General features: G+C 35.2%; 1 protein-coding gene across 9 annotated transcripts in view; it reads left to right on the forward strand.

Moving 5' to 3' along the window:
- The window catches only part of FNDC3A (fibronectin type III domain containing 3A), a 111,934-nt gene that overhangs the window by 20,686 nt on the left and 77,516 nt on the right, over positions 1-13,732 (forward strand). For 3 of the 9 annotated variants that reach the window (XM_085577741.1, XM_085577739.1, XM_085577745.1), the window contains exon 3: positions 10,976-11,020. The exons of 4 other annotated variants lie outside the window; for them this stretch is intronic. In XM_085577741.1, the coding sequence (XP_085433867.1) occupies positions 10,976-11,020 (45 nt within the window). Of the gene's footprint in view, positions 1-7,118; positions 7,394-10,912; positions 11,021-13,732 lie in introns of those variants that run through there. 2 more of the 9 variants (XM_085577760.1, XM_021528416.4) reach the window with 2 other exon arrangements.

The raw sequence follows: 13,732 nt of genomic DNA on the forward strand, positions 1-13,732 counted from the left end.
GTTTTGGAAAGTTGCTACAGCACCCAGTGCTATTCCAAAACAAATCAGTAAATTGCTGACACAAGAATGCAGCAGCTGTGGAGTTCTGGACCCGCATGGTACCTTCCCAGTAAAGCTAGCAGTTGCAAAGTGAGACATTCCTGTATGACCTATGTGCCCTTTATTACCAGAAAATATAGATAGCGCTCTCAAAGTAGCCCAGTACTTGTTAACCATTTCCTTTTCTCTGGGGAATGGGACAGTGTTTGATCTTTAATTGACTTTATTTCTTGGCAAGGTATAGGGGTAAAGTAACACTTCTAGCTTGGGAGTTTGATGCTTATCCTTCAAATTTTATTGAGAAGTTTAGATGTTTGGCGAGTTTTCCAAAAATCCCACTCTGTGTGTATATATGCGTAGTGTGTGTGTGTATTGTGTTAGAGTTTAAGTAGGTATTTAACGTAAAATTTACAAGTTAGTGTTTCTAAAATCAATTTCTTCTTCAAATATTTAAACCTCTGATATTAAAGTTGTTATTGCTAACTTGTCATAGGAGGATGCCTTTGGTCAGCAGAGTAATAGAGGGCTATAAAACAAATTAAGTAATCCCTTTTTTTGGCTTTCAGATTGTTTATATATGTAGCAAAGTATAATGGTGAAGATGGTGTTGGGAAATATAAATCTAGACTAGATTGCTAAATGAGTTTCCTAGGTTTTTGTTCTGGCACTTCTGCTTCTGAAAACCATATGGTATATTATCAAGTTCCAACTTGCTTTGGTTTTGCCTTGCTGCTGAAAATCAAGCCTAGAACTGCAATATGTTTCATGATCTTTTTCCTCAACAAGAAAAAAAAATCCGTGATAAGCTGTTTAACAACATATAGTGTTATAACTGTTCTCACTTTCCGTCACTTTCCATATTGTGCTCTTTTACTTTCTTTTATCTGTGCTTTCATTTCATAGAACACAGAGTATGTGCATGGCTGCTTCTGTCCTTTTTGCCTTTTTTTTTAACTTGCACTTCCCCTTTGGCTCTATTGGATTAGCAGATATGTCCAATTTCTCATTTTGGAGGTTCATTGAAGTTTGTTTTAGTTGACAATTATTCTTCCATTCTTCAGTGACTTCATAGCTCTGAAGTGCAGCAGAAGTGTGTTCATTGGAACCATTGGAACTCTCAGGCATGCAATGCTTCAGTGCCAGCTTGTGGAACCTCATTATCAAGCTGTATTTTTCCCCAGGATTGATTAGTACTTTTGTGTAGCAACCATCACTGTAAAATATATAATCAAACTTATATGAGACATTCCATAGACAGAAAAATCTTTTCCATGGAAGTTTTTAACTGATTGTTGGCTATGATTAAAAAAAAAATAACATCACAAAGAAAAGTTAAAAATACGTGAGTTTTGATGACTCAGGGTTAGTAGAGCCTTCCCCTATCTGACTTAATAATGTTTTTTAGTTAGGAAGGGGGAAGTTTTTTCTTAGTTAAGTGTAAGGGTTTGTTGTTTTTTTTTTTGCCTTAGAGATCAGAATTTTTTTCCAATTTTTTTAAACTGTGTCCTTGATTGCAGGTGCATTGAAAACTTGCTTTAAATTTCCTAGAAGAAGCCATCATCCTCAGCAGAAAATAAAGATTTCAAAATTCTTTGATTTGTAGTAATGTATGTATTCATATGCTGTTTTTGTTGAGAAGAAAGCAGCACCAGATTTATTGCACAATTGTTACTACCATTCAGATATGTTTATTTTAATATTTTCTGTTTGAAAATAAATGTAGAAACAAGAGTGAAGGCTTTGTAGTTCATAGCCTTTTCTGTTTCTATTTGATATGAAAATTCATGGAATGAAGCATCCTCATAAAACTTTTCAGTAATTGTCCTTTCTGTCTAAAATTTCTGTTTTCGTATGCATGATATGAATCCTAGATTAATTTTGGTCTCCATGCGGTGGATTCCTCCCAAGATACTTGAGGCATTCAGCCTCTGTTGAATTAATCTGTTCAGAAACTGACATTTGGGAGAATTGGATGACACATGAAAATTGAATTTGAAGTCAGTTAGTCACTGTAGGTTACTAATACAGTCAATTGGGAGAAATAAGCATGTCCAGAAGATGATGCCTTTCATGGTGTATGAAGGTGACTAAAGATCTGTACTTTTTTGTTCTCTCTCTTTTTTTATGAGGTGAGAAGGTGCAAATTGCCTGGAGCTATAAGCATTGAGGTAGCTTGGTTTTTCTGTGCAGTCTGTTGCAAATGGGTCTGATTGCTGGGTCTGTGCGCTCATCAATCAATAAGGTTTGGAAGGGTATAGTTATGCCTGAATAGTGTCTGGGACCCAGGCATGTCCTCATCTCTCCCCTTCTCTGTGCTGTGGGATGCTTAATGCTGAGTAAGCCATAACCTGATTGCCACTCAATTACCTACCCAGTCACCCCAAGTGCTTATCTATGTTTCTTCAAATCTACTCTTAAAATACGTGAGAATTACACACCTGGCAAATAAGTTATCTGAGATACATCCCTCTGCTAGCTGAAACCTGTTTTTTTCCCTAGGAAGCATTTCTTTACTGAGACAGTGGTCAACTGCTGGAACAGGCTTTCTAGAGTTGTGGCCAAAGTCCCAAACCTTGTCAGTATTTTAGGAGACATTCAGACAATGCCCTTAACATCAACTTGGTCAGCCCTCAATCAGTTAGGCAGCTGGACTAGATGATGATCATAGGTCCCTTCCAAGTAAAATAGTCTGTCATATTTTATTCGCTAGAGATTGAGACTTTGCCATAACTGGGTAGAGTCTATGAGCCTGCTGTGTGTTACAGAATTATACACTTCATACAGCAGCCAGAATGACATTCTCTAGAAACAGATAGACTATAGTTTACATACTGTAGCAAAAAATGGCAGTCGGCTTTGTTTTTTCTCCCTCTCTTTACTTTGAATAAGAGGATAAAATACATGGGAAAGGATTGGGGTTGTAGAGATTTTTTCCAACAAACCCTTGGTCCATTACTGACTAAGTCATTCCAATCTGATCTAATTGAGATGTGTCTTTTAATTTCTCTTCCAACTCAAGTTTGTATTGTTACAGTGTTTTGATATACAGTGATGCCCATATTTATGCAAAACTGGGTATATAGGGTACTTTTTCAGGGTAAAAAAGGCTTCTTTAGAAGTGATATTGAAATTTTTTATGTTTAACTTTTTTTTAAGTAAATGCTATTTTTAATAACTAGAAAACAACGTTCTTCCTTTGGCACTTCCTTTTATACTGTATTTAGAGTTAAAAAGTTAAACACATCCATCAGTCTTAAATATTATGGGCTTTTAACTTGCTGTAGCAGCAAACAGGAATCTGAGCTGTCAGAAGCAATGTTGGGAAATATAAAATTCTCTTCTAGTCCATAATACATTTGGATTGTTGCAAATAGACAGATATTTGCATCAGGGAAGATGCCTCATGAGGGGACTAGCCCCTGTGAAGTATCAGCTGAAACCTTAGTTAGCCCTTGCTACCCATTTGCTGTGCAGTGTGAGCTCTGTTTCTCATCCACTTCCGCTTAGTATTGTGAAGCTGAATTCCTAGGGACTTCAAACAACAAATCATAAAATGAGAATAATCTGACTAAAGTATTACAGTTTTTATTTTTAGAGGTTGATGTGTCTAACCACAGATGCGTCAGAAAGTTCCAGAGTTCAGTGACTGCCCCTTACACTGCTTCCTTCTAATTCCCTGTAAACATGGATTAGTTAAAGACTTTGAAGCCCAAATGTTTGTCTGTTGCATTATCCAGATTCCTTGAAATACTGCTGTTATACTCATGTTTATACTTTTGCTGATTTAAAGATAGTAGTATTATTTTAAGTAGCAAATTTTGTGTGCACTATGTAAATGCTGATGAGACAGATTGGGTTTGCTGTAAATGAGGCAAATAAAACTTTGCTTAGGCAAGCTGTGAGGACTGAGAATGCAAAAGAGAAGAGACAAAGAAGAATCAAGTAGATCAAAGTTGTAATTATTTCTTAATACTAAAGAATGAGACAGACGTGTGGAATGTACAGTGATTGGCATTATGTGTAGACACTGACAAGTCTTGAACGTTTATCATTGACATTCAATGCAGAATTCAACATTTATCTTCTACTGGTCCTTCTCAAAAAACTTTTTATTTTTAAAAAGCAAGTCTAAAAATCATCTTTGCCTTCCCTTCTTAGTGGTCTGCTTTTTCAGCTGATTATCTTCTACGTGAACAGAAGGGAGGAAAGCACAAGTACAGTAAAAATTTTTAGAACTTTTCATAAATAAATTCATTTTCTAGGAAAAAAAGGAATCACTGATTCTTGGATCTTTCCAGCCTGCCTTTCTACAAAGAGCAAGGAAAGTTTATTGACATCTGTAGCATTCAAAAACTGTGCCAATGAACTTGTCTCAGCATCTTTCCAATCTCCCCTTTTCCAGTTGCTTCTTTTGCCTTAGTGCAATCAGTGGTGCTGACAGTATGTTGTAGCAATGGTTAAAGATTAAATGTTTACTGGTTATTTTATTATCTGTCAGCTGCCTTGTAGAAAAATGATGTAGAGTTGCTTGGTCTGTCCTCTGAAAATTCAGGCCTTAGAAGCATGTCACTGAAAAGATGGCTTCTTTCACTCACTTTTTTTTCCAAATATACAGCTACTGTCTGTAAGCTGAAATAGTTTGGATTATACTTGGTTTTTTTTTCAAAATCCCAAGCATGTAAATTGCTGTTGCAAGATATTGTACAACAATTAATTCTCTGTGGATTTCCTCCTTCACCTGAAACCCAAGATTTGTTAATGGCATATCTTTACTCTTCCTCATGAAGAAAGTTTTAAACTCCATATATAGAGCAGTTAGATCTTTATAGGCAGTACTAGCAGATGCTAGGGTAGAGAATTGTGTAGTGATGGGAAACCTGTAAACTGGAATTTGCTCAAAAAAAAATACAGTGGAAAATAGAAGATTTAGAACTTCGGTGTTTAAGAGTGTTGCATCATGTTACTTGGACAAAGATCAGTCTATAGGACGCTTCTATAAATAATGGTGAGAAGCCTTTTTTTTTCTGTCATTGCTACTGAAACCAGAAGATCATTTAAGGGAAAAAAAGAAAATTCTAACATTTCCTTATAGATAACACAGAAATATTGTGTGCTCAGTCTGCTATGAATTTGTGTGGTACAAAGCTTAATCTAAAGTTTTCAAAACTCTTTATTGGTTGGTAGCCAATGTACACATGGAGAGAGGAAGCTTTTTTTAAATTTAAAAGGTGGGAGGCAGAAAGGTCTTTTGAAAAATGACTTTAAGAAAGAAGTACTTGGAAGTAACACTTCATGACCATGTAATTCATAAGCCTTTGGCAATTTAAAACAATTTAAGTTATTGTTTTAATTTAGCTTTTATTACTGATGTCAGGTGTTCCTATTTAATAATCATATACTCTCTGTAATGCCTGTTGCATAGATCTTTTGCATTTTTCCGTTTAATATGTTTTTTAAGTGATAGTGGGCTTGATGATGGAAAAGAGTAGTTTATAGCCTCATTAGCCTTGTTATGATATAAGCAGCAGATTTTGAACATACAGTCTATGGAAAAACAACTTGTGCTGTGTTTGTAACTGACATCACCTTAGCTCAACCACAGATGTGATTCCATCTGGCAATTTCTGTGCCACTAATGAATAAAAACACTCAAGTCTTGCAGTATTGTTTGATCCAGTAGCAGGTATGAACTTAAAATACTGTTGGACTAGACATACAAATGGGAACTCTGGCATTGGTGAAGTGACAAAGGCACAAATCACAGTAAGTCAGTATGGGAGCCACAGCAGTGTTAGTATATTGAGTGTGCATCTAGTTTTCCTTGCTCACTGGACCACACTCTGTGGAGCCAGCCTAGATGTAATGATTTTCCTTGTAAGAAAAGACTTGTAACAAAAGATGGGTGGAAAAACATCTGATTTGAAAACTAAAAGTAGGTGTTTTTTAATAATAAAATTATCCTGGATATGAATAACTTATACTTTTTGCCTAGAAAGTGTTTTTATTTGGTAAATAATTTTATGCCGGTCAAATGTTAGGAATATGACTTGAAATTAAAATAAGGGAAAATCCCTTTTTTTATTGTAAGTAGGCTGTCGCTTTGAGTGCTTTTACATAAGTGTCTGTGTCTTTGTACATTTATTACCTTTAAAGACATTAGATGTTGATAATATTAGAATTTTTTATACCTTAAACAACATTTAATCTGTAATCTCATGTTGTTGCATTCTGAATACCAAGGCAAATTCAAAGCAGTTTTCTGTATCTTGTCTCCCTATGGGTTAGAACTTAAACCAGTTATGCAGAAGTGGCATTTGAAGTAATTTCTCCCAAGAAGAGAGAGATGTGTGTTTTGCTCTGTGTAACTTCTTCAGGTGAGGGTGTGCCAGTGGTCCCCTGCTGTTGTTGGGATTAAAAACTGCAGATGTGAGGTTGCCAGAAGACAATACTGGATGTTTTCAATTTAGCTCTGAAGTGGAGACTAATAGAGGGAAACCATGTTTGTCAGCTATCTGAAATGTCTTTAATATTAATATTTAATAGAAGGTATTTCTGCCTATAGTATTATTTAGGGGAGACATATGTAAATTATAAAGCAAAGTTCAGAAACATACTTTTTCTTTTCTCATCTCTTAGTAAATGAATGGTATAAAATAACACAGTGTTTGAGAGAGTGTGTTAGAATCTGGTTATGTCTTTGCTGTTTCTTTTTATTCTTTTACAGAGTATTTTTTTCCTCCCTTCTTTCTGGTTTACTTGAGAAACGAAGTCATAAACTGTATCACAGATTATAAAGTCAGAAGTTGGTTCACCCTTAGTTAGTATAGCCTGTCTGGGAATTGGGAGGCTAAATTAAAAATGCAGTTATAAAACGGCATGTATTTGGAAGCTTTGTTCTCTTAAACCTGAACCTTCTGTTGACTGACGTTAGATGATCCAGAAGCAGATGCTGCAGCAGCTATTTGTTGATTTAGTTGCTATGGTGACATGATACATTCATGTACAGCAGGAAGCTCACTGTACGTTGGCTAATTTGATAGGAAGGAAGGCTTGAGGTAGGTATTGCTGACTATATTGTTAATTGATCCTACCTTTCACATCCTGCCTCCACATGCTTTGTGGATGCACAGCTATAGGGGAAGGTGAAGGGAGATCCTCCGGCGTGGCATCCAGGTTTAGGTGCCCTTTTCCCAGGAGGGGGGGGCAGTATTCCACACATCACCGAAGATTACCTCAGTATTGAGTGAATGGAACAGATTGGAGCAGCCGGAGTGGTGCCTGTTGAATCTTCCTTCATCCTTTGTCACTGTGGTAGCACCAGTTGAATGAGAGAAATAAAAGGATGCGAGCAACAGTAAGTCAAAGTGCTAAGGCTTTTGAAATGGGTTATGAGATAAAGCATGTCACTAATTAACATCTTGATTGCAACTATTAGTGGAGAAAAATGTAATTGTTCTGAATACGTGCCCTAATGACAGAGCATAAATGTGGCTCTGCCTGGAAGTTGTGTCTTTTCTAGAAATACACCCTTTTATAATTTTGTTGCAGACAGATTGTTAAAGATACAGTGTACATCTTACAAGGAGCTTGACTGTGCCGCCCTCTTAACAAGTTCAGTGTTTTAAAATTTTTTGAAGTCAGAACGATGACCAAGAGTATTAGCTACGATGTTTTCCTAAATTTGAAAAATATTCAAAAATTATTCTACCTTTGTGCTTTTCGGTAAAAATCTTCTCATGAGTACTGCTGAGCTTATTTCAGTTGCAGTATTTTTAGACATCAACTGCTGTCTTTTTTTTTTCTTATGTTGATTTGTATTAGCAGTGCATTTAGAAATACGATTTTGGTGAAGTCTTTTCATTATTTGTGATTGCTGACAATCTTTTGCTACCGACTCAGCACCTATAACCATATAATGCTAAATATAGATGTTTTAAGATTAATAATAATAATTAAAAAAAAAAAAACCCAAAACCAAACCAAAATAAAACCCAAGCCTGGAACGCTCTCCTCTTCCAGGTAAAACACCTCAGAAAATAATATTGTTTATGCTAGTATAGAAATGGTTTGTGATTCTATTATCTTTAAATTATGATTTTAAATGTCCAGGTAAACATTTTGAAACACCTTACCCTCTTGCTTTTTAGGAAGTTTGTTTGTAGAGAAAAAAACCTGAAAACTCCCCATGACCTCAAAAAACACATACATTCCACAAAACCACTCCATAATGAGGGAAAAACAGAATTCTGCCTTTTAGTAATATTGTTTTGCTCCAACTTGTAATCTTCCTTGTTGTACAGGAACAACATAGTCTCTTACTATGTAGTTACATTTAAGTATGCTTTAACCACAGTTTGTAATGTAACATACTCTTCTTCATGTTATATATTTAATATCAACAATGACAGAAATTATTGTACCATATTCTAGCTTCCCTCCCCCCTCCACTTTTTCCTTCACATCTTACTTCCTGCATTTTTTGGTATTTTAATGTGTATGCCAGGCTAGGAATCTGCATTGTTGCTAAAGGTTTGCTTTGTTTGTTATGCTATATTTAGTGGTAGATCTATTAGCGTGCAAGTTATATATCTTCAGAGGCTTTTAGCTTGGTTGGAAAATTTGTCCCAGATTTCACTCATTCTGGAAAAATATGTAAATTCACAATGTATATCTAACTTCTTTTAGAGAAAGATACCAAGTAACCCTTTCAATTCCTTTCCCCTTTGGAGTGAGGTGATGGGTGGATGGGGAGGGAGAAGCATTCAAAATGCCCTTTTACCCTGAAATTCAGTCTGGTTGCTTTGGTTTTCCTGCCTTTGTGGCTGTAGGTAATGCTAAACTATGGACAGAACTGGGTGCCAGTTCTCATGTGGGTTTATCCCACAACTTCACACAAGAAACAAATGTATTTTGGTTTCTTTTGTCTCAGTCAGGATTAAAAAATTTAACCTTTTTCTTTTCCCCTTCAGGAGTCTGATAGTCTTTGGTACTGAAGAATGCATTTGAAAGCTAAGATATTCTGGAGACAGAACAAACTTGATGATTTATTTTTATTTATTTCAAATACAAAAATTTTACTCCCATATCCCAGTAACTCTAAAATTATAGTTTCAGTTTTTCAGCTAACACTTAGCTGTTTTGGAATAAACCTATAATTATTAGGAAAAAAATTAAAGTTTTTGAATTATGTTTTTACATTCAGTAGCTAATAACTTCTTTTACAGACAGAGAAACTTTTAGGTGTAAAAGCATTTATTTGGACAACACAGTTTGTCACGTGCTAGAGAGGGTTTGAAAATTTGGCTGTAAATATCAAACTTGTAAACAAAGTTTTATTGTATCTGATTTGATTCTCTTGATGTTTGTGCTGGCTTAGAAGTATCAGAAACTGTTTCAGTCAGTCCTCTCCTGTTAGAAATACAGGTACTATTTGAACATGGCTCTAAAATGTGTAATATTTAAGATAATTATGATTTAGTAAGGGTAACTTAAACTCTCTTCCATAAACCTTATTCAAATCTGATCTGCAAAAAATTCTCCAAGTTAGAAAGATCCTCATAACTTTATAGAGCAGTATGAAGGTTAACAAATGTCTTAATTCTGGATTTGTTTTGCTTTGTGCCTGTATAAAAGAGTATCTAGCATACTTCTAAATACAATCATTTGTTGTTTGGGTATTGAGTTGTTTTGTTGTGGGGTTTTTGGGTTTTGGTGGCTTTGTGGTTGTGGTTTTTTTTTTTTTTTACTTTAGACTAAATTCAAATTTTTAGAACTTAATATATTAAGAGTGTTATTAATATTTTGAATATGTAGATTTTTTATAAAATATAATTTCTTTTGCCTTATAGGCCCACTGCATGTGTGTAATTGATAGAAATGGCAAAATAATTTTGAGATACTAGGTTTTGATTGGCTGTATGGTTTGTGTTTATTTTAGGAGGAAGCTTTGCTCTTTAGCCTTTTAAATTCTGAGACCTGCTTTTGCACATGTATAATGGTGACCAGAAGAGAAATATGTCAAACTTGCTGTGAGATCTTTTGAAGTTAGCTTTTAGAGCTCATTGATTTATTTCATTATTTACTTATCAGCTATTTTTTTTTTCCTCCACGGGGACTGAAATAGTTTGGACTTCTAACTGTATTTACAGTTTCTACTATGGAAAGATGTTGCCTTAAAACAGTGAAGATGTTAATGCTTAGGGATTAGTCCTGATATGTTTTTGTTTCCTACTCTGCAAGTCTTTCACCTCATCTAGGGTCCTTTTCAGTATGAATCCAATTTTGATATTAGTATTTCACAATGCTGTGCATAGGTTTATGTTTCCATCTTTCTTACTACCCACCTTACGGAGACCAGTTATTAATTGTATGAGGCTATTTATAGTTAGGCACTTTTTTTTCCACTGAAAGTACCAGGGAAGCTTTTTCCTTCATGTTGCAATGTAAATACATGTTAGTGATGGTGCCACAAGTCTAATGCTGCATTTCTTTTCTGTCAGGTAGCTGAAATTATTTTGAAACTGGTCAGTCTCCTGGTACATCACTACTTCTGTTAGGAGGATAGACATTCAAGTAGAGAAGCTTGTAGAAGTGCATATCTTACGGAATGAAGGGTTGGTTTTAATTGTTATTTCAGTAGAGTTAATGGGCTTTTTGGCCTTAATTAGTGTGCAAAACAAGATTAGCTAACTCTGTATTTTAAATTCCATTCTGCCCTTATTGTGCTCCAGTGAAGAAATAAGTTAACTCTGTATTCATCTGGCATGAGTAAAATCTTAGGTTGCTTATCAAAGTATTCTGTATACCTAATGACAAAGATTAGTAAGATACAAATCACCTATATTTTGTATTGCTGCTGTTTTGCTTTTGAAAGATACTGCCATGACCATACTGGCAGAGAGAAATACCTCAAAGGATCTTATTTTGGCTTCTGCAGCTTCTGCTTCTTGCTGATAAAAATTGCTTCTGGACTTTTATGGAGGTAAGTGTTAACGTTTGGCCTTAAGTTTTTCCTTTCTTTGGAGCAGCCTGCTGAGTCAAGGTGGCTGCAGCTCTGCCTTACACAGCTTTCTCTTCCACCTTTTGTTACTTGCATTCTTACAGGGGTTTCTTTATGACTCTAGCCATTTTTATCAAATTCATTTCTTTCATGGTAGAAACAAGCTGAATACTTGAAAAAAATTACTTTCCTGCTTCATTCTACAGAAACTTCCTATATTTTCTCTTGCAGATAGTGAAGTTTTACTGAATAAAAATAAGTAACATTGAGCATTCTTCTATTTGAACATTTGTACTTCCATTGATTCTTTAGATGCAAGATCTAAATAGTTTCCATCCTGCTCACACTGATGTAGTAATAAATCCTATATGAGATCTTAAAATACAATTTAAAAATAATTGTGTCTGTTAATGGTAGTATGTGCACATCAGTGTTATATATCTCTGTAGGATGGGATTATATTGAGTTGCAATAAAATTATATTCAATTTGGAATTCTTTAGGGAGAGAATTATTGTATTCTAAAAATATATTTGCTAGATCTGCTGAGCTCAAATTTTAATTTAAAGTAAAAAATAGATTTTCAAAACCACTCTAGAGTGTGTCCCTTACTTACTCTTTCAAAAAGGCATGATATTGTAGTGCTTCTTCAGGATACTGACAGTAATTGTTTACATATTAGTAATTTACATGGGCTCTGAATGTTCATGGAGACTGAGACTTTGTTGTGAAACAAGTAAGTTGTAGTAAATCTTTTCTTACAAACTGCCTGGTAAGAGTGACCTCAGGAACAGTTTTCAGTTCTGTATGGATCTATGTTATGCTCAGGTCCACTTTAGCATGTTCATTATTGCAGGTGGCTGTTCCACCATCTGGGAATGTTCCTGAGTACTGCTTGCTTTGCTAATGTAGATGTGGCTCTAGGTATCACTGGTGTGGTCAAAGCAATGTAGCAGTTCTCCCAGGAGAGATGAGGATTATTAAAACCCCTTGGTTTACAGACTGGGTACAAGGAGATGGGAATTGCTAAAACTTAAAGAATATTGAAGGAGGTGGATGAAATTTATTGAGAACTGTTTTTCAGCAAATCTCATAGCAGAGAAGCTAGGGAACATGTAATTAGTAGGAGATGGTTTTAAAATGTCTAAAAAGAAAATTTCAGGACGTTGTGGAGGCAATTCAAATTGTTAGTGAATTCAAAGAGTTTAGGCAAACATATGGACAGTAAGAGAGATGGACTACAGAAAGTGGCCTGGCTCACACACTCTCCTTAAACAGCATCTCAGTTGATATATTAGAGTCAGTGTGCTTGGTTGGATGGGCTGCTCACCCAGACCATCAGGTCATTTCCTATGTTCTTGCTTAGCTTCAACTTCTTCCTGAGCTCAAATAGCATTTTCAGGAAATACACACTGAGCTTTCTAATACATGGTATTATTAGTTTTGTTAGAAGGCTTTTTGTTAGGAGGTCAGTGCCAATCCGGGCAATTAAATTAAACTACTACAAAGCTTACTATGTTGCTCATTTTTTTTGGATTTATTTTCTAAAGTAGCCTCTATAGAATAAATTAAGTACCATTAAAATGTGAAATTTCACTTCTAAAACCAACAGTTTTGACAACTGATGTTTCAGGTATTATAAACTTCAGCCATTCAGTGGCCATTTTTTATTTATGCAAGAACTGCTTTTAACGTGTGTATCTGCACTATTGTATTGTCAATTTGTATGCTGGAAAGAAATTTTGTATTGTTTTTCATCAGGAACTGTATTGAGGTAATGTGGATCATCATTAAACAACTGTTTAAAGGAAACAGTTTATAGTCACAGTGAAAATTACATAGATCTAGTTGACCTAATACTCCTGTTTCTTAATGGCAATGCCTTAACATGTTTTGAGACAAAAACACATTAAGTCAAAATTCTGACTGTATTCAGAAATTACACTTTTAAATTTTATTAGATTTCATTAGAGTTGGAAGTGCTATAAAAGTGCTTATATGATTCTAGAACTTGTATCAAGGTTTCAGTATCCTAAGTTCACATTATTTTGTCAAGATTGTGAAGTTCTCAATTAGTGTTTTGTTTTAGTAAGAGAAATAGCTCTTGAAAAGTGCCTGTGCTAAAGGTGCCTCCCACTAAGACTGACTTATCATAAATGAGGTTTTTTTCTGAGTATCATAGTTACCTTAGAGGAGCAGGCAAAGGGTAAAATGCATGTCAGCCTTTGGGTAGCAGAACTTTGGGTGCTGTGAGTAAAGCAACAGAATTTGTCACAAAAAGATTGAGACGCAGGAAGAGAGGCTGAACTATCATATTTTTACAAACTTTTCTCTTAGTTCAAGCCAATTTGAATGTTTTGCCCAGAACAGAAAGGAGTTCAAGATCTAGAATATTCAGTGTGAAAGACTCAGGCCCTGGTTTTCAGAAGTACTGATGTCAGGGTGCATGAGGTAGCATGCTGGCTGATGGGGTGTGCAAGCCTGCACAAAGGCACCTCGAATGAGATGAAAGAGCTAAAGAGCTATAAATAAGCAACCCATAGATTTATTTTTCTTTTTTTTTTTTAACCTAGAATATGGATGCTATGTAAAATCCATGTTTTGTTTTCCTTTAGAGAAATTTTCTTGCGTCCTTGATTATGTACTGCAGACTTCCATTAGATAAGGGGGAATTCCTGTGAGTGACTGTCAGTCT

Source organism: Lonchura striata, chromosome 1 (genome assembly GCF_050655825.1).
Source record: "Lonchura striata isolate lonStrDom1 chromosome 1, ASM5065582v1, whole genome shotgun sequence".
Taxonomy (NCBI): Eukaryota; Metazoa; Chordata; class Aves; order Passeriformes; family Estrildidae; genus Lonchura; species Lonchura striata.